The sequence below is a fragment of the Salvelinus fontinalis genome, chromosome 12 (assembly GCF_029448725.1).
Source record: "Salvelinus fontinalis isolate EN_2023a chromosome 12, ASM2944872v1, whole genome shotgun sequence".
Taxonomy (NCBI): domain Eukaryota; kingdom Metazoa; phylum Chordata; class Actinopteri; order Salmoniformes; family Salmonidae; genus Salvelinus; species Salvelinus fontinalis.
Genome location: NC_074676.1, coordinates 31,130,171 through 31,151,829, shown reverse-complemented (window position 1 = coordinate 31,151,829; position 21,659 = coordinate 31,130,171). Strand labels below are relative to the sequence as shown.

The 21,659-nt window shown below is 42.4% G+C and overlaps 1 protein-coding gene across 2 annotated transcripts in view; it reads left to right on the top strand.

Moving 5' to 3' along the window:
• The first annotated feature begins 430 nt into the window (after positions 1-430).
• LOC129867165 (NEDD4-like E3 ubiquitin-protein ligase WWP2) overlaps positions 431-21,659 on the top strand; it is a 38,286-nt gene continuing 17,057 nt past the window's right edge. For both annotated transcript variants that reach the window (XM_055940378.1, XM_055940377.1), the window contains exons 1-10: positions 431-514; positions 6,338-6,419; positions 7,179-7,332; positions 7,445-7,566; positions 7,903-8,040; positions 14,329-14,410; positions 16,644-16,789; positions 16,892-17,129; positions 17,267-17,356; positions 20,452-20,626. In XM_055940378.1, the coding sequence (XP_055796353.1) occupies positions 6,350-6,419; positions 7,179-7,332; positions 7,445-7,566; positions 7,903-8,040; positions 14,329-14,410; positions 16,644-16,789; positions 16,892-17,129; positions 17,267-17,356; positions 20,452-20,626 (1,215 nt within the window). In that variant the 5' untranslated portion in view covers positions 431-514; positions 6,338-6,349. The remainder of the gene's footprint in view (positions 515-6,337; positions 6,420-7,178; positions 7,333-7,444; positions 7,567-7,902; positions 8,041-14,328; positions 14,411-16,643; positions 16,790-16,891; positions 17,130-17,266; positions 17,357-20,451; positions 20,627-21,659) is intronic.

The following is a 21,659-nucleotide window of genomic DNA, read 5'->3' as shown; positions in this document are numbered from 1 at the left end:
GAATTGTGCTGTTAATTCTTTACTGGGCAACCACACTATGTTGAATTCACACACAGTGTGAACGGAGTGAAATACACTATATAGCTGAATTGTACTTGATACTTTGGCAAGCTTATAAAGCTATAAGAAATGTGATAGTTGTGATGTGCTTGCCCTCTTACCGAGATTTCATAAACTGTCAGAACTTTCTAGGAAGACAATTTCTATTGTATGTATATATTGTTTTGACTTTTTTTTAGATAGTTTGTGTATTTGTGATTATCTTTCCAGTACGTGTTCTCCTTTTTGTCACATATAGGTTTGCCGATAAAGGGGGGCAAATTTACTTTTAAATAAACATGCATTGTTATATTTGGTTTATTATTGCGGTCAAATGACCGTAACTGTATTTGCATGTTGTGAACCACAATTCATTGCGCTAGCCTTTTACTGTGAATCACGTGACCCCGTCATTGAGGTAGGCGGAAATGAAAGTTAACCAGCTTGCGGTACCAGAGGACCACAGCTGAAAAAGGTATTTATGAGAAAATAAACGAAATACGTTGCCAGCAATGTCAAGTAAAACAGGGTTGTAGAAAACATTTCTTCAATAGTACACATTTATCTAACTACCTTTACGAGAAAAGGTGGCTGTCATGTCCTTATGCCCACACAAAGCTGTTAGCTAGCTAGGAGCTATAACGTTAGCTCACCATCTTCCGTGTTTTGTTTTTGTGCGCAGGGTATTTAAATATGGAGGCAATGAGCCAATTTGAGTTGTTGATGTGTACAGTTAATCGATGTACATTAAGCTAGTAGTTATCAGCAAATGCGATGTCTCACCCTGTGCATCTTACACGCAGTAAATGTTTAGGTTCCCTTTTGTTGGGATCACACCAAAGATGGTGGATAAATGAAGATAGTCACTCCGTTCGTTTACCAATGAAAAAAATTGTCAACTCAATTTTCATTGGTCGCATACACGTGTTAACAGATGTTATTGCGGGCGTAGCGAAATGCTTGTGTTTCTAGCTCCAACAGTGCAGTAATACCTAACAACAATACACACATCTAAAGTAATGGAATTAAGAATATAAAATATTTGGATGAGCAATGTCGGAGCGGCATAGACTAAAATACAGTAGAATACAGTATATACATATGAGGTTAGTTATGCAAACATTATTAATGTGACTAGTGTTCCATTATTAAAGTGGCCAGTGATTTCAAGTCTATGAATATAGGGCAGCAGCCTCTAACACGGAACCCAATCTGACTGCACACGTGCGCTATCGTGCATACATTTATTTTGCCCCCCCACACCAAACGCGATCACGACACTCAGGTTAAAATATCAAAACAAACTCTGAACCAATGACATTCATTTGGGGACAGGTCGAAAAGCATTAACCTGTTGAGGACAGAGGGTTTTGTTTTCACTTTGGGGGAAAATCGTGCCCAATTTAAACGGCCTCGTACTCAATTCTTGCTCGTACAATATGCATATTATTACTATTGGATAGAAAACACTCTCTAGTTTCTAAAACCGTTTGAATTATATCTGTGAGTAAAACAGAACTCCTTTTGCAGCAAACTTCCTGACAGGAAGTGGAAAATCTGAAATCGAGGGCTCTGTTCTAGGGCCTGCCTATTAATGTCCTTGATATTTATTAGTATAGATGCACTTCATACGTCTCCCACTAGATGTCGACAGGCAGTGAGAGAAGAAATGGAGTGTGTAACTTGATCTGGTGTCGAATAAAAGCTCTCGGCATGACGTGTCACCAGTTTCCTGTTTTCTGGAGAGCGCGTGAAGGGACCTGGATTTGCCTTCTGATAAGCTGTCGTTATGGACGACTAATATCTCCGGCTTTGATTTTATTTGATACATGTGACAATATCATCGTAAAGTATGTTTTTTCAATATAGTTTTATTAGATTATTGAAATTTATTCGGGACGTTAGGCGTGTTGTGTTGTGTGCCTTTGTTCAGGAAGGAGAGCTTAGCGCCACTTTGCTAGCTTTCCGTGCTAATTGACTGGAGAAGAGGATATTCTAAATCCAAACAACGATTGTTCCCGACAAAGGACCCCTTGTACAACATTCTGATGAAAGATCATCAAAAGTAGGACCCATTTTATGATGCTATTTCATATATCTGTCGAACATGTGAAATAGTCGTTTGCGGCCAGGTTTTGGGCACGCTCTCGCCATAACGTAAACTGCATATCGTAATGAAGTTATTTTTAGAATTCTAACACAGCGATTGCATTAAGAACTAGTGTATCTATCATTTCCTATACAACATGTATTTTCTAGTAACGTTTATGAATAGTTTTTTGGTCAGAATAGTTGGAGTGTCATAAAAATATCCGCACATTCTGGGAAAAAGATGCTACGTTAACACAATGTATAACCACTGATTTCAGCTCTAAATATGCACATTTTCGAACAAAACATAAGTGTATGTATAACCTGATGTTATAGGACTGTCATCTGATGAAGGTTAGTGAAAATTAATATATTTTGCTGGTTTATTCCCTATCGCTAACGTGCCTATTGCTATCGCTAATGTGCCTTGATGAATGAATGTGGTAGTGTGGTAGGCTATTGTAGTAAGCTAATATAATGCTATATTGTGTTTTCGCTGTAAAACACTTAAAAAATCGGAAATATTGGCTGGATTCACAAGATGTTTGTCTTTAATTTGTTGTACACCATCGATTTTTCAGAAATGTTTTATGATGAGTATTTAGGTATTTGACGTTGGTGTCTGTAATTACTCTGGCTGCTTCGGTTCTATTTCTGACGGTAGCTGTGATTGTAGCTGCAATGTAAAACTGATTTATACCTCAAATATGCACATTTTTCGAACAAAACATAGATTTATTGTATAACATGTTATAAGACTGTCATCTGATGAAGTTGTTTCTTGGCTAGTTTGGTTGGTTCTTGGTTAGTTAGGTTGGCTTTGTGCATGCTGCCTGTGCTGTGAAAAATGTCTGTCCTTTTTTGTATTTGGTGGTGAGCTAACATAAATATATGTGGTGTTTTCGCTGTAAAACATTTTAAAAATCAGACATGTTGACTGGATTCACAAGATGTGTATCTTTCATTTGCTGTATTGGACTTGTTAACTTCTTCTGGCTGCAAGGGAAAGTGTTGAGTAGCCAGTGAAATCGTGCCCATTTCAAACGGCCTCCTACTCAATTCTTGCTCGTACAATATGGATATTATTATTAATATTGGATAGAAAACACTCTCTAGTTTCTAAAAACGTTTGAATTATTTCTCTGAGTGAAACAGAAATCCTTCTGCAGCACTTTTCCTGACCAGGAAGTGAAATGTCAGAAATCTATGCTCTGTTCAACCTCATGCCTATACATGGGCGTGTGACGTAGGAGTCTACAAACACTTCCTACGCCTTCCCCTGGTTGTCAAGATGCAGTGAGAGAAGAAATTTCGTGTCTACCTTGGTCTGAGGTGGAATAAAAGATCTTTGTTTGACGTGACCGTCCATATCCTGTTTCTGGAGCGCGTGAAAGAGGACACGGATATGGCTTATGTTTAGCTGTGGTTATGAAAGACGAACATCTCCGTCTTAGATTTGATTTGATACATGTCACCATATCATTGTAACGTATGTTTTTTCAATATAGTTTAATCAGATTATTGAAACTTTTTCGGGAGTTTTGCCGTGTTCCGTTTTCTAACTTTGTTGACTTTGGAGTAATCCGTGTCACTTGGCAAGTGCCAATGCTAAGTGAAGAGGGAAATTTGCCATTCTGAATCCAAACAACGACTCATCTGGACAGAGGACACCTTGTTCAACATTCTGATGAAAGATCAGCAAAAGTAAGAGCCAATTTATGATGTTATTTCATATATCTGTCGTGCATGTTGACTGGTCGTGGGCGCCCAAGTTTTTCTTGCTATTGCTGCTATGCTAATATCACGCTACATTTTGTTTGCGCTGTAAAACATTTAATAAATCGGAAATATTGTCTAGAATCACAGATGCCTGTCTTTCAATTGCTGTACACTATGTATTTTTCAGAAATGTTTTATGATGAGTAATTAGTTATTTGACGTTGGTGTCTGTAAATATTATGGCTGCTTTCGGTGCAATTTCTGATTGTAGCTGAAATGTAAACTATGATTTATACCTGAAATATGCACATTTTTCGAAAAAAAAATATGCTATACAATAAATATGTTATCAGACTGTCATCTGATGAGGTTGTTTCTTGGTTAGTGGCTATTTATATCTTTATTTGGCCGAATTTGTGATAGCTACTGATGGAGTCAAAAACTGATGGAGTAATACAAGTGGAGCCTTTTGCTAACGTGGTTAGCTAATAGATTTACATATTTTGTCTTCCCTGTAAAACATTTTAAAAATCGAACATGTTGGCTGGATTCACAAGATCTGTACCTTTCATATGCTGTATTGGACTTGTTAATGTGTGAAAGTTAAATATTTAAAAAAATATATATTTTGAATTTCGCGCCCTGCACTTGAAGTGGCTGTTGTCATAAATGTACCGACGTCGGGCTTGCACGCCAAACAGGTTAAACAACTCCTTTGTAAGACATTTTTTTTAAATTAAACATGTATGGAAACGGGTGAATTAACACTCCTCAGTTAGCAGGCTCAAGCAATCTAAAACCCACATGGTAGCAAAAACTAAATAGCAGAAATGGTTAACAAATTAGAAATGATTTAAACACTTTGCTGTAGGCTACTATTTACTAGTTAACAAAAAAATTATGTATGTCATGTAAAATATATTCACCCCACCCAGTATTGTAATCAAAACTTACCAGAAACCCTGTAGTCCTTGGCTCAGACAGTGTAGTAGTGTGGGCTCAATAGCATCTCATTAGATCTCGAGAATCAGCTGTACATGTGGTGAAAGAATGCACTGTGCATGCAGATGGTTGCAATTCCATTGAATTGGGGATAGTTTAACCAAAATATGTCACAAATAAGCTTCACTGTTATAAGCTAACTTTGATGAATTTAAGCAAAATTCCCCAAAGACCCGGGCTTAACTTCCCATGGAAAATTTCCTGAAAAATGCAGGGAATTAACCGGAAAGTTTCCGACCTTTGCAACCCTAGTCTTAACACACCAAGACAGTCATGAAGAGGGCACGACAAAACCTATTCCCTGTTGTATTAGGCGCATGTGACAAATAAAATTTGATTTGATACTCATATTTTCCCTATACCCATCATGGGGTTGCGACATCCTAGCCTATGAATGAAAGTTGACAACATAGGTGCACACAGGTCAAGATAAATATTTGACATGACAGACAGCGACACCACTGCGGTCTAAGGCACTGCGTCTCAGTGCTAGAGGCATCACTACAGACCCTGGTTCGATCCCGCTGTATCACAACTGGCCGTAATTGGTAGTTCCATAGGGCGATGCACAATTGTCCCAGCATCGCCCGGGTTAAGGGAGGGTTTGGCCGGGGTAGGCCGTCATTGTAAAATAAGAATTTGTTCTTAACTGACTTTCCTAGTTAAATAAATAATTACATTCAATACCGCCTTGCACACACTTGCCTGCATCTAGCTGATATAGGGTGTAATCATTAGTCCAACAGTTGCAAACGAGACAAATTCTGGTATTTTTATCCCTGCTTTGTTTGCTTCCGTTTGAGAAATGTTTTTCAACAGAATCGGTGGAATGAATACACCCCATATCACGCATAAACACAGTTCAGTTTCATAGCAGCCACGTTGCATTCCTTCTCTCCTCCTCTCACCTATTCCCTTCGTTTGTGGACTTCAATGAACAACACATCAGCTGTATGTGAGCTCTGATAGAGCTCTGATATGTTGGAGGACATCCACCGGAAGTTGTCATAATTACTGTTGTGTAAGTCTATGGAAGTCGGTAAGAACCAAGAGCCTCCTAGGTTTTGTATTGAAGCCAATATACCAAGAGGAGGGCGGAAGCTTGCTGTCCTCCGGCTACACCATGGTGCTACCCTACAGAGTGCTGCTGAGGCTACTGTAGACCTTCATTGCAGAACAATGTGTTTTAATCAATTATTTGGTGATGTGAATATATTTATTACAGCTTTATCTAAAAAGGATAACTTTTTCAATGTTATCAATACAATTTTTATTTTTATGAAATTCACAGAGAAGGATAGTCCTCCCCTTCCTCTGAGGAGCCTCCACTGTTATGTTGTGGTCCACAGTGTATGTAGGAAAGGAGGTTACGCAGGGGAAATAGATAGCTAGCAATTTTTTTGTATTGCAGTGTGTGATTCATTTCAGAGTTTTCTGTGTCATGTCAGTTATGTGTGTTCTTAGATTGTGCCTGTGTGTTTCTCAGGGCTGTGATGTCATGGCAGCAGCCAATGTGACAAGACCCGGCAATGTCCAGACCACAGAGAAATCACAGTTGACGTTGAAAGGTATAAGCTTTTAATTCCTCTCATCTATCCCCTGCTCTTGTAACCTACTCTAATACTCATCCTCTTCCCTGTGTCTATGTACATTTCTCTTAAACTCATGGCAACCTGAACCACCCCAAGCTATTATTGTCCCACTTTCATTTTTCAGCCTCCATTGTTGTTCCACTTTTCCATTTGTTCTCCCTGCACTTTATTACTCCCTTTCCTCTCTCTTTTCCTCAGTTCATATTGCATGCACTACTATGCTGTCACCCATCACTCAATCCACCACTCGTATAAGATCAAATTAAACAAGTTTAATTCACCTTGACAGTTTTAAATAATTGGAACATTTCAGGTCTGTCCTCCCTGTTGAAAAGATTCAGCAGTATCCTAACAGTTATTCGGCCCACGTTTTCCTGAGCGGATATGTCATTCAGTTCAATGTTAATTTTGACATGGATAGCCACGGTAGCCAAAAAGGTTTGACATTTCGCTGGCCAAGTGAGCATCACATTAATATGGAACAATCAACAACACATTTATGAACAGAAGTACACTGTGCCTAAACTACCACCCTGTTTGCCTGTGACAGCTAGAGGGCGGCATTTGCATTTTAGTGTTTGCTTGTCATACAGTTACAAATCCAGAGTAGCTGTAATAAGTATTTGTATTACAAACTGTAGGTTAGGGATTGGCCGGAGTTGGTGTACCACAGTAGTCTTTTTTTGTATTTTGCTATATGTTCAACAATTGTTTATTCTTTTCTTCTTCACCAAGTGGTCTCAGCAAAGCCTCAGTCACCCAAGCTGCCCACCCGCTCCAGACTCAGCTCTTTTGTGGAGGTGACTGCAGATGGCCTGACTAGTGAAACCAAGAAAACGGGCAAACGTACTGGACACCTTGAGCTACAGTGGAATGAGGACCTCACCCTGTGAGCCCCCCTAATCTCAACCTCACTTACTCTGTTTTTTTTTTGTGTGTGTGTGTGTGTCTGTGTGTAATGTAGGCCTATTTGGCTGTGTATCTGATTATGACTTGTGCAGGAATGTGACGCCTCAGAGCCGGTTAGATCTTAAGTTGTGGAGCTGCCACACTTTGAGGAAGGAGTTACTGGGGACTGCCACCATTGACCTGCTTGACACTCTGCGTACACATGATGGCAAGAGTAAGACAATAAAAGTTTATTTTTATATAGGTCATTGTCCATGGATAGCTAGCAGGACTCCCAGTCATGCTACTGTAGTATTCTATCTACTTTAAAATATTTGGTGTTACCCTCTACCGAACTGCAAGATCAAGTTTACAATTGTGGAAGTCTTTTATTTTTTTTTACAAGCATGTCAGAAAAAGAGAAAGAACTTTGGTTTTCTATACGCAGTTGATAGGTTATTGAAGAGCAGTGACCTATCTCTTATCATCTATCTTACTTTTCCCAAATCCTTCATTTTCTTTCTCTTTCGTTTTCCCTCCCTCCATCCCACACTTCCCCCTCTCCCTCCAGTGGAGAATCTGCAGCTCAGTCTGGTCTTGCAGACCGAGAACAAAGGCTCACTTGTAGCTGGAGGCGAGCTGAACGTCTGTCTGGACGGCCTGGTTGTTGATCTGGGATCTTTGCCCAATGGCAGCACAGCAACAGACAGTGAGTCCCGCCTTGCAAAAAACACACACACACACAACACACAACACACACACACACACACACTTACTTGCTTTCTCGCATTCTCTCTCTTGCTCTCTGGTATATATTCACACACTTTGCAGTTAGCGACTTATGCTTTACTTATACTTATGCTTTTCAGACCACCCAAGCAAGAAGTGCAGGGCTCATTTGGAGAACGGCAAAGAGTGTACTTTGTGATGTTGCGGTGGAGTTTTTAATGTGATAGAATAGTGATATTTTGAGCCATCATGTTACTAGTGTGCAAGTTTGCACATAGTCTTTCACATGTTGAGAAGAAGACCAAGGAGTTTTATGTGGCTATTTGACAATTATGACTTTCCAAATCTGCATGTAGGCCTAGTTGATACTATTGCTAAACATCCACTATAACTTGTGAACATAGAAACATAATTAGCTGGTAACTCTTTAGTCTCACCGTGACGCCGGCGCATTTTGGACTTGTAACTCCTTTAAAACATTGTGTTTGAGCTACAGACTTCTGGGTTGTACTATTGAATTCGTCTAGACCAACAATTAGTCTGTGTGATTAATGGGGGCTGAGCTAGAGCGCTGTTTGTGAGACAAGGGCGGATTCTGAAGGGGCCCGGGCTGGATCTTTTTACAAAAACCTCTGTAGACTCCGAATGGTTTTAGCTGCAAACTATTAAAAGATATCTCAAAGCTGAGATCTCTCACGAACACGCACATGTAACATGTTTTGCTCTAAAGCTACACAATAGTTATTAGAAGGTAAGGGGTTCTTCTACATAGAAGATCATAGGAAATCCCAAGACATAGTGTCTGTAATACTGTAATAAGCTCACATTGTTTCTGTCACAAACACCACAGTTGTCACGGACTAGTTGGATGTTCATTTCCCACTGAGTGAACCATTTCTGTACTTTCAGCATTCATATAAATTCATTTTTATCACATTTTTGCTTTGTCTGACCTTATTTTTCTTATTGTGACTCTTTATGTGAAATTAATTTGTTTATACTTGTTATCCTGAAAAGAAAATGGCCAAACACTTCATCGTGCGGCTAAATGTAAGGGTTGGACATGCAGATAAAGGAAAGTCTGATTTTGAAGCAGATTTTTGCTGTGGTTTCGGGTCAGATAGGGTTAACGACAGTGGCAGGTCTTTTGTGTTGTCAATACTTTACTGCACGTGTACAAATGAGTGGTTAAAGAGCCCATCCAAACAGTGCAGCAGCATCTTCTGTTTACAAACAGCAGACAAATATACTTTTGTGAGACAAAGATTGGACTTGCCTCTTGAGTTTGTTAAACGTGGTGTTTTTAATGAATAACATCACATTAAACTGACTTATAGAGGTGGCTTGAATTTCTCAGTTCATGCATCTCTCATCTGTGTATGAAATAACACACAAGCCTTTTCATTCCGAATCACTGAGCCAGAGTGTTTCCTAGTGAATGAACACAGCACAAGTCAGGGTTGGGTTTCTGAGCGTATGGTTCATAAATGTGTATCTTTGTGTGTTTAAACAGTACCAGTCAAATGTTTGGACACACCTACTCACTTTATTTTTACTATTTTCTACATTGTAGAATAATAGTGAAGACACCAAAACTATAAAATAACACACATGGAATCATGTAGTAACCAAATAAGTGTTAAACAAATCAAAATGCATTTTATATTTGAAATTCTTCAAAGTAGCCACCATTTGCCTTGATGACAGCTTTGCACACTCTTGGCATTCTCTCAACCAGCTTCATGAGGAAGTCACCTGGAATTTATTTCAATTAACAGGTGTGCCTTGTTAAAAGTTAATTTGTGGAATTTCTTTCCTTCTTAATGCGTTTGAGCCAATCAGTTGTGTTGTGACAAGGTACAGCCGGGGTGGTATACAGAAGATGGCCCTATTTGGTAAAAGACCAAGTCCATATTATGGCAAGAACAGCTCAAATAAGCAAAGAGAAACGATAGTCCATCATTACTTTAAGAAATTAAGGTCAGTCAATGCGGAACATTTCAAGAACTTTGAAAGTTTCTTCAAGTGCAGTTGCAAAACCATCAAGCGCTATGATGAAACTGGCTCTCATGAGGACCGCCACAGGAAAGGAAGACCAATAGTTACCTCTGCTGCATACGAAGTTCATTTTAGTTACCAGCCTCAGAAATTGCAGCCCAAATAAATGCTTCATACAGTTCAAGTAACAGACACATCTCAACATCAACTGTTCAGAGGAGACTGCGTGAATCAGGCCTTCATGGTCGAAGGACACCAATAAGAAGAAGACACTTGCTTGGGCCAAGAAACACAAGCAATGGACATTAGACCGGTGGAAATCTGTCCTTTTGTCTGATGAGTCCAAATTTGAGATTTTTGGTTCCAGCCGTCGTGTCTTTGTGAGATGCAGAGTAGGTGAACGGATGATCTCTGCATGTGTGGTTCCCACCATGAAGCATGGAGGAGGAGGTGTGATAGTGTGGGGGTGCTTTGCTGGTGACACTGTCAGTATCACTGTCATTTAGAATTCAAGGCATATTAACAAGCATGGCTACCATAGCATTCAGCAGCGATACGCCATCCCGTATGGTATGCACTTAGTTACACTATCATTTGTTTTTCAACAGGACGATGACCCAACACACCTTCAGGCTGTGTAAGGGCTATTTTTTATATTTTTTTATTTATTTTTATTTTTTACCTTTATTTAACTAGGCAAGTCAGTTAAGAACAAATTCTTATTTTTAATGACGGCCTAGGAACAGTGGGTTAACTGCCTGAACTGCCTGTTCAGGGACAGATTTAACCAAGAAGGAGCGTGATCGAGTGCTGTATCAGATGATCTGGCCTCCACAATCCCCCGACCTCAACCCAATTGAGATGGTTTTGGATGAGTTGGACCGCAGAGTGAAGGAAAAGCAGCCAACAAGTGCAAAGCATTTGTGGGAACTCCTTCAAGACTGTTCGAAAAGCATTTCAGGTGAAGCTGGTTGAGAGAATGCCAAGAGTGTGCAAAGCTGTCATCAAGGCAAAGGGTGGTTACTTTGAAGAATCTCAAATATAAAATATATTTGGATTTGTTGAACACTTTTGGGTTACTAAATGATTCCATGTGTGTTATTTCATATTTTTCATGTCTTCACTATTATTCTTCAATGTAGAAAATAGTAAAAATAAAGAAAAACCCTTGAATGTGTAGGTGTGTCCAAACTTTTGACTGGTACTGTATATTGTGTGTTTATGCCTGTGCATGAAAGTTAATATTGTTCTTAAATCGATGAACAACCCCTGTTCTATTCAGATTTGTTACTTTGGTGTTCCCCAAGCGCTCTTTCACACCTGCACGCCGTCATCACGCATTGCCATGCACACGCTTGGGAGTGCTTATGTGGAATTTGTTTCTCAAAATTGCGTAATTGACTCTGGTTTCTGTGAGTTGTGCAGGACAATCGGCTCCTGTGATCCAGGGGGTTTCCTCTCTGCCTGGCTGGGTAGGGACTCACTGTGGGACAGGAAGGGAGGGGGAAGAAGTCTATTAAGGGAATGAATATGTGCTTTCTGAGGTCTTAGTGTGTGTGTGTGTGTGTGTTGTGGGGAGAGTGTTAGTGAATAGAGGTCTGGAGTGTGTGCTCTGAGGGCAGGTTTTAAGGGGCTGCGTGTATGAAGGTCTGGAGTGTGTGCTTTCTGGCGGGGGGGGGGGGGGGGGTTGTATAAAGGTTCAAGTGTGCGCCGTGTTGCAGGGGGAAGGTGTGTTAAGGCCCTCTGTGTTCTCTCTGAATGCAGCTCTGTTAGTTTAGTGTTTTCCCTCATTTCCCCTGGCAGTTTTTCTGACACGCTGACACACACTGCTACCATAAACAGACCTTTGTGCTGCAGCCAGTGAAAAACACATCCAGACCAGACAGAACTCACCTTTACGTATATACAGGCCTAAACGGACAAACACATGCACTCTTATGCATGTGCATTGCACACACTCTTATACATGCAGGCACATCATATAAAATCAACAGACATATAAACTCGGCAAAAAAATAATTGTCCTCTCACTGTCAACTGCGTTTATTTTCAGCAAACTTAACATGTGTAAATATTTGTATGAGCATAACAAGATTCAACAACTGAGACATAAACTGAACAAGTTCCACAGACATGTGACTAACAGAAATGGTGTGATGTTCGGATGTACCGATCCTGTGCAGGTGTTGTTACACGTGGTCTGCCACTGCGAGGACGATCAGCTGTCCGTCCTGTCTCCCTGTAGCACTGTCTTAGGCGTCTCACAGTACGGACATTGCAATGTATTGCCCTGGCCACATCTGCAGTCCTCATGCCTCTTTGCAGCGTGCCTAAGGCACGTTCACGCAGATGAGCAGGGACCCTGGGCATCTTTCTTTTGGTGTTTTTCATAGTCAGTAGAAAGGCCTCTTCAGTGTCGTAAGTTTTCATAACTGACCTTAATTCAAATGTATTTATAAAGCCCTTCTTACATCAGCTGATATCTCAGTGCTGTACAGAAACCCAGCCTAAAACACCAAACAGCAAGCAATGCAGGTGTAGAAGAACGGTGGCTAGGAAAAACTCCCTAGAAAGGCCAGAACCTAAGAAGAAACCTAGAGAGGAAACAGGCTATGAGGGGTGCCCAGAACTCTTCTGGCTGTGCCGGGTGGAGATTATAACAGAACATGGCCAAGATGTTCATAGATGACCAGCAGGGTCAAATAATAATAATCGCAGTGATTGTCGATGGTGCAACAGGTCAGCACCTCAGGAGTAAATGTCAGTTGGCTTTTCATAGCCGATCATTCAGAGTATCTCTATCTCTAATTGCTTACCGCCTGTAAGCTGTTAGTGTCTTAACGACCGTTCCACATGTGTATATTCATTAATTGTTTATGGTTCATTGAACAAGCATGGGAAACGGTGTTTAAACCCTTTACAATGAAGATCTGTGAAGTTATTTGGATTTTTACGAATTGTCTTTGAAAGACAGGGTCCTAAAAAAGGGACGTTTTTTTTGGATGAGTTTTATATATATACACACACACACACACACACACACACACACACACACACACACACACACACACACACACACACACACACACACACACACACACACACACACACACACAGTATGTTCAGAATAATTGTGAAACTGTTAAACCATATGTAAATATTGCCAATAACAAAAGGCAAATAAAATCAACTTTCTTGGGGGGATGGAGTTGTTGAGGAGGCTAGCTGCTGATGTAGGATTGGCTCTTCAGTTAGATGGATTTTAGGGGAACACATGGAATCCAAGCCGCTTTGGCTCAACTCGTTGAAACATTGACTTTTGGAAGGATTTCAAGTAGCAGTGTTCACCAGTAGATGGTTGCCCCCTTTAACCACTTTCCGACTTACTGTTCCTCCATCTCCGGAACGTTTAGCTAAGGCAACACAAACAAACAGATTTGTCTCATGTCTCTCAGGGGGTATATGGGGGCAACCGCTAGACTTAGCTATGTCATTGGATGATGCATTCAGGGCAGTATGAGACAGTGGTTTCTCCTCAACTAGACCGTTTATGTTACGTGTCCAATGGAGTCTCACAAGAGGCCCTTTCATACGGGTGAAACAGGCACACAGGCTTGTTTTTCTCAGTAACTACCTGTTTACCCGAGGCAGGATCTGAGCTATCTGTTAACACATAAAAGCGGCAATATATAACTTTTTGGCTGACCCGACCAAATTCACATAGAAATGTTAGTTATAGATCTGTCATTCGCATCGATAGCAAGTCTAAGAAGCGGTAGATCTGTTCTATGTGTGCGGTTTCTATGCTTCCCGTCCTTCAGTTTAGCTTTTGGCATATTTTACTTTATTCTTTTGTGCACCAGCTGAAAATACTATATTAGTGGTTATGGAAAATATATTTCACGGCATTTTAGATGGTACAGGGATTCTCTACACACTATACTTTCTTGTTTTGTCACATATACTGATTTCTTGGTGGTTAGTTACTGCAGCTCGTGGCCCACTCCTATTATGTGTCCGTGTTTTATAATGAAAAGCATGTTATTGGGCTGTGGTTTCAGTCAGGGGAGGGAATGAACATACACTCATTCAGTCACAGACCACATTCTATAGCAGTGAAAATTCGTCTCTTGAAACAGTAACCATCAAGTGTTCTGTGATTTTTGTTTTTCTCTATAGAGATTGGATGGTATATATTATTTTCTTACTAATGGTTATAATGAAGTTTGGTGTATTGATGGTGTGTCCTTTGTATGTCCTGTTTGTACAGAGATGCTGCAGTCGGACAGATCAAACCTACGCAGGACCCAGAGTGAGGAAACCTCCAGGACAGCCTGCAGCCCCCGCGGCAGGTGAGAACTAACAAACATACATACAAATACTTATTTGTACTGACCTGAGCTATTTATACTCGATTCATACCCCTACAGAATACATGTTGAATGAACAAACTATTTCACACATAGATTCACTCATTTCAAGTTTGGATGTATAGAGATTTACTGTATGTTTCTCTAGTCCCTTGTACACATACGACTGAGCACACACACGGCCTCTCCGAAGTCTTACTTAAAACACAAATATACTCCTTTGAGGGAAATGGTCAATGCAGTGATCCAACACAGAGATGCCTTAATCAGACCAGTGATAAGTTACAGATAATGAGCATGCCAAGCGTGAGACACTGCTATACTTCAACACACAGATGTATGGTATTTCCCTGAAAACATTAGAGGGCATTGCTGTGGACCTTTTTGTTTGGAACACCATTCAATGGCTGCATCCATCTGTCCCTAAAGAGAGGAGTAGAAAGGGAAGTGTAGAGAGAAGCAGAAAGAGAGAAGTGCGGAGTTCTATGCTAAGTTTTTTTTGGTGCTTCTGTATTCTCCCATGACGAGAAGCATGTACCCCCCCCTTTTCCAATGGGGAAAAAGCCAAAAGGTTTATATGTTCTCCTGTCCTTTTCCAAATGACTGTTCTTCTGTTCTTGTGTGCAGATGATACAGTGATATATGTGCATGCAAAGAGCAAACAACAAACTGCACAATAATTCACTACTGTAATGGTCCAGTTTACAAAGTGGCTCAGTGACTCGTGTATGCATCTCAATGTGAAAAAAACTGTTTACATGTTCTTCACAAAGAGGGCAACAGATACTACTGAGCCAGATGTCTATGTATCTAGCTAATTTCCGATTTAAACTGACTACAGATGTAGCAAAACTGTACTTCAAATCTATGATACTCCCCCACTTAACATACTGCTTGACTAGTTGGGCCCAAGCTTGCTGTACAACATTAAAACCTATTCAGTCTGTCTACAAACAGGCTCTCAAAGTGCTTGATATAAAGCCCAATAGCCATCATCACTGTTACATCCTCAGAAAGCATGAGCTCCTGAGTTGGGAAAATCTTGTGCAATACACCGACGCATGTCTTGTATTCAAGATCCTAAATGGCCTGGCTCCCCCCCCACTCAGTATTTTTGTTAAACAGAAAACCCAAACATATGGCAGCAGATCCACAAGGTCTGCCATGAGAGGTGACTGTATAGTTCCCTTAAGGAAAAGCACCTTTAGTAAATCTGCTTTCTCTGTGAGAGCTCCCCATGTCTGGAATACACTGCCATCAGACACACACAACTGCACTACATATCACACTTTGACAAAATGCTTGAAGACATGGCTAAAGGTCAATCAGATTTGTGAACATGGTCCCTAGCTGTGTATTGCCGCTTTCCATGTTGTCTGTTGTCTGTAGCTTGTGAGTGTGGAAACACTTTGTTGCTTTTATGAATTTTGTCTTGTTGCTTTTTGTTCTATGTTGCTCTGTCTGTATGCTACATCTTGCTTGTCCTATGTTGCTCTGTCTGTATGCTATGTCTTGCTTGTCCTATGTTGCTCTGCGTGTGCTCACGGCTCAATGATTGTTTATATTGTAATTGTTTTTAATAACCTGCCCAAGGACTGCGGTTGAAAATTAGCCGGCTGGCTAAAACCGGCACTTTTACTGAAACGTTGATTAATGTGCACTGTCCCTGTAAAAAATTAAATAAACTCAAACTCTGTACCGCTTTTAGTATAGGTAGTTGGTGGGGGAAAAAACTCACTGTGAATAGACAACTTTTCAGAACCTTACTCAAGTTTCCATTGATAATGATCCAACTTTGTACTCAGCATTCTGATGTCTGGGGGGTAAAAACCAACATGTTTTCATTGTATAAAAGCACTTGTAGGAAATAACCTATATTTAGCTTTAGGAAAATATGAGTATATTTTGAGATGAAAAGTTCTCACACTGACTCTTCTTTGTTCGTGTGTATGCATGCCCTGCCGCCTGTGTGTGAGATGTGTTGAGCTGCTTTTTCAACATTTTCAAGTCAAAATATCAAACATTTTCTTTATTCTACTCCAAAGTATCAGCCGCAAACATATTCTATAGTATTAACATTTACGTCAGTAGCTTAGCTTTACATCACAAATCTACATTCTGTCCATTGTAGGAGTTGAAGAGAGGTTAAGGGTAATTTTATGTGGTGTGATTGATCCTGACCCCTCCCCTGTGTCTGTGTACATGTTCTGGTCAGGACTCACAGACACTCTGCAGAGGATTCGCAAGGGGGTTCCCCGGGGGTTGCTCTGGCTAATGGAGAGCTGAGTGAGGAGCAGAGTCCTGGGGCTTCTGGTCGCAACTACTCGGCCAAGAACTCCCACAGCAGCCCTGGGAGTGCAGGTACTATAACCTTGGAGACATGAAACTATTCACTTGACACTAGAATTGATACATTTTTCCCAGTGTGGATCAATCAACTCCTTTACCTGCCCTACCCCACAGGTAAAGTTGAGCTGACTGCCAACGAGCTGGAGAATGGCCGTAGCAGCCTGGCTCGTCATACACCCCCACCATCCTCCCCGTCGGCCCAGTCCCCAGCCCCCAGCAGCAGCAGCCCCTCTCCTGGGCTAGACGGCACAATCCTCCCTCCTCCTACAGAGGCGCCGCCTGCTGGAGCTAACCCAGACCCCGCCAACCCAACCACTGCTACAGAGCCTGTTCCAGAGTTACTACCCACTGGGTAAGAGTTTGCGTGTAGGTGCTTGTGCGTGTCTGATTGGCGTTACGGTCAATCTCCTCACATGTAACTTGACTGACCTAATATGCCTCTGCCTCTCCCTCTCTCTCTCTGCCTCTCTCTCTCTCTCTGCCTCTCAGCTGGGAGCAACGAGTTCTGCCCCATGGCAGGGTGTACTATGTGGACCACAACACAAAGACCACCACCTGGGAAAGACCACTTCCACCTGGGTCAGTCAGCCTACACACTTTGACCTCTACTCCTCCTCTTCCTCTCTTTATCTCACACTTCCTACCATATGAGGAGAGTGCTGACAGTTAGCCAGCCCAGTGCATGATGGGAATATATATTTCAATTCAATTCAAGGGTTTTATTTGCATGGGAACATGTTCACATTGCCAATTGCCAATATCTCTCTCTGTGAAGGGGAGATCTTGCCCACTCGTGAACATTGCCTGCATGTTTCTCCTTAGCTCAGACTGCTGCCTATATAAACATACAGAGCTGGAGGATCCTAGCAGGGGGATGTTGGGGTGTGAAGTGGGCCCACAGTCAGGGAGTGGCAGACTCATTCACAGCACAGTAACGTTCCTGGGGGTCTGACTCTGGACAGTCAAATGAACTGAGACTAGTCTTATTATCTCTGGCTGGAAGAAGCTGACTCCATTAAATATGATAAATTACTGAATAATTGGTTAGCGCCACTCCCCACCCCAACTTAGACTATCCTATCCATTTCTTACAGTAGTAGTGTGTCAGGTCTGTTAGTGTGGGTTTTATGTGTTTGGCCACTTGGTCTCTCATCTCTGAATCAGAGATGAGAGACTGTGAATCAGAGGCTGTGAATCACCAGCAATGATTGTTTGAGTCTCTGTTGATTTCCAGTGGTGTTTCTCACTGTGTGCTGCGTAACCCAGCTCTCTCTTCAGTGAATATGTATTGATTTTCATTTGGCTGTGTGAGAAGCCTGTTTGAGGTAAAGCTCACTCCTGCCCCATCTCACTTTTTCCACAGGAGGGAACAGTCTGGAGAACAAAAGTCCTTTCTTAGAAAGAGCACATGTATGCAGCGCTATTCTGGACCCATATGAGGGTCAATTAGCTGGCTGGTTCTGACTACAGCTGCTGGGTTTGGTGCTTGGTACACGTACCTGGTCTGAGTTAGCATGGCGCTGCCGCCCACCCAACCGCCAACCGTAGTGCAGCTCAGACGAAAGGCGTGGTGTGCATTAATGGGTTTTGAGCTGAGCTCTTTTTCTAGCAGCGTGGGGGTTTAACTGCTCTCATGTTCCAGCCAGTATGGGAGCCACAGTACTGCTCTGTAGGATATAGGAGCCATAGTACTGCTCTGTAGGCTATAGGACTCACAGTACTGCTCTATAGGATATAGGAGCCATAGTACTGCTCTGTAGGATATAGGAGTCACAGTACTGCTCTGTAGGATATAGGAGCCATAGTACTGCTCTGTAGGATATAGGAGTCACAGTACTGCTCTGTAGGATATCGGAGCCACAGTACTGCTCTGTAGGATATAGGAGCCATAGTACTGCTCTGTAGGATATAGGAGCCACGGTACTTCCCTGTGGGATAGAGGAGCCACGGTACTGCTCTGTGGGATATAGGAGCCACAGTAATGCTCTGTGGGATATAGGAGCCACCGTACTGCTCTGTAGGATATAGGAGCCACCGTACTGCTCTGTAGGATATAGGAGCCAAGGTACTGCTCTGTAGGATATAGGAGCCATAGTACTGCTCTGTAGGATATAGGAGCCACAGTACTGCTCTGTAGGATATAGGAGTCACAGTACTGCTCTGTAGGATATCGGAGCCACAGTACTGCTCTGTAGGATATCGGCGCCACCGTACTGCTCTGTAGGATATAGGAGCCACCGTACTGCTCTGTAGGATATAGGAGCCACAGTACTGCTCTGTAGGATATTTGAGTCACAGTACTGCTCTGTAGGATATCGGAGCCACAGTACTGCTCTGTAGGATATAGGAGTCACCGTACTGCTCTGTAGGATATAGGAGCCACGGTACTGCTCTGTAGGATATAGGAGCCACGGTACTGCTCTGTAGGATATAGGAGCCACGGTACTGCTCTGTAGGATATAGGAGCCACGGTACTGCTCTGTAGGTTATAGGAGCCACGGTACTGCCCTGTGGGATATAGGAGCCACGGTACTGCCCTGTGGGATATAGGAGCCACGGTACTTCCCTGTGGGATATAGGAGCCACAGTACTGCTCTGTGGGATATAGGATCCACCGTACTGCTCTGTAGGATATAGGAGCCACCGTACTGCTCTGTAGGATATAGGAGCCACCGTACTGCTCTGTCGGATATAGGAGCCACGGTACTGCTCTGTAGGATATAGGAGCCACGGTACTGCTCTGTGGGATATAGGAGCCACCGTACTGCTCTGTAGGATATAGGAGCCACCGTACTGCTCTGTAGGATATAGGAGCCACCGTACTGCTCTGTAGGATATAGGAGCCACGGTACTGCCCTGTAGGTTATAGCAGCCACGGTACTGCCCTGTGGGATATAGGAGCCACAGTACTGCCCTGTGGGATATAGGAGCCACAGTACTGCTCTGTAGGATATAGGAGCCACAGTACTGCTCTGTAGGATATAGGAGCCACAGTACTGCTCTGTAGGATATAGGAGCCACAGTACTGCTCTGTGGGATATAGGAGCCACAGTACTGCTCTGTAGGATATAGGAGCCACAGTACTGCTCTGTAGGATATAGGAGCCACAGTACTGCTCTGTAGGATATAGGAGCCACAGTACTGCTCTGTAGGATATAGGAGCCACAGTACTGCTCTGTGGGATATAGGAGCCACAGTACTGCTCTGTAGGATATAGGAGCCACAGTACTGCTCTGTAGGATATAGGAGTCACAGTACTGCTCTGTGGGATATAGGAGCCACAGTACTGCGCTGTAGGGTCTCAGGGAAACAGCAGCACAGGGAACAGGGAGGGATGTTAGGTTGCATCTCTCAAAGCTCCTTTTTGAGGAATTTCTGAGCTGTGTGTGTGTGTTAGCATACGGACGTATTTGCTGTTTTGTCTTCCAACTGCTGTTCTGGTTTAGTCAGAGATATGAGAATAGCAGCAGCAGCCTGCACACATAATAAAACACTGCTGTACTGAACTGGGAATGTGCTCATGTGTTGGTTTACATGTGTGTCTGTGGGATAATGCATATCTTAATCTTGTGTTTGCATATCCTAGCTTGTCTATGTCCATAATTAAATATGTCTGTCTGTGTATGTCCGTTTGTACATTTGAATGAGTCTCACTCCTCTCTGTCCCTGTACAGTTGGGAGAAGCGTGTGGACCAGCGTGGCAGGTTCTACTATGTGGACCACAACACCAGAACCACCACGTGGCAGCGGCCCACAGAAGAATCAGTCCGGAACTATGAGCAGTGGCAGTCCCAGCGCAACCAGCTCCAAGGGGCCATGCACCAGTTCAGCCAGAGGTTCCTCTACCAGGTAACTCAACATAGAACTACTGTACTGTCTATACTACTTATTTAGCCCCTTTAGGTGTGGCCCTCTAAAAGCTTCCCATCAGCATCGAATTCTGGGTAAAACGCAATGGTACAGAAGGGCATTCGTTGAGGAAAAAATAATAAAGCATTCTGAATCTGAAATGGGCGTTCCATGGTACAACAAATTACTGAAATGAGCTGCAACTCTCATCGGTTTCTATTAAAAGCTCCCTGCTCCCACCCACCCAGTCTGCTCGACAAGCTAATTTTGAGCCTCTTTTCAAAATAACATCCAACTCATTGATTATGAGTAACCATGAGTCCCTGAGAACTAGCTGGCAGGTCTGCTGCTGCTGATAGGCGGGTTCTGTTTTGGAATGCCCGCTTTGCTGTTAGCTTGCTTATTTTTAGGCCGGTCTGTGCAAAAATGAGTTTGGGGGGGGGGGGGGGGGGGGGGGGGGGGGAGGGAATCAACTGGCTGCTTGGGACTCTGACGTCACTCACCCCCCTCCATGGCCAGATAAGAGCAGGGGTTTAGTCCCCATTTTAGGGCACCTGGCCATTTCTATACTTTTAGCTTTGCTTGTCATTTGAGAGAGATCATTCACTTGAATTCTGTTACTTTGTATCAAATGTTACCAGGTTCGAGAATGTTGCGTATATGACCTGGTGCGTTTGTGAGCTGAGCCCATTATAATGTCATGGTCGATTTAAAGTAGACTGGCCCCTGACCCTACTCATTGTCACGTGCTAAGGCAGAAATATCACACTTGACTCCCAACATTAAGCTGTGTGAGCACACATGCTTGCTCGCTCATCGCATACAAACACACATATGAACAACTATGTCACACAGCACACAATACACACCAAGGCATAGATTAAGTACATAACACACATACATGCTGGGTTTTTGTGTGAGTGGGCCTGTGTACATTTGGCCAGTAATTGCAGCTCGTTAGGAACTCCTGAAAGAGCAGTCAGAGTCATTAACTGCTGTTTCTGCTTTCCAAATTCCCACTTTTCTACCTCCT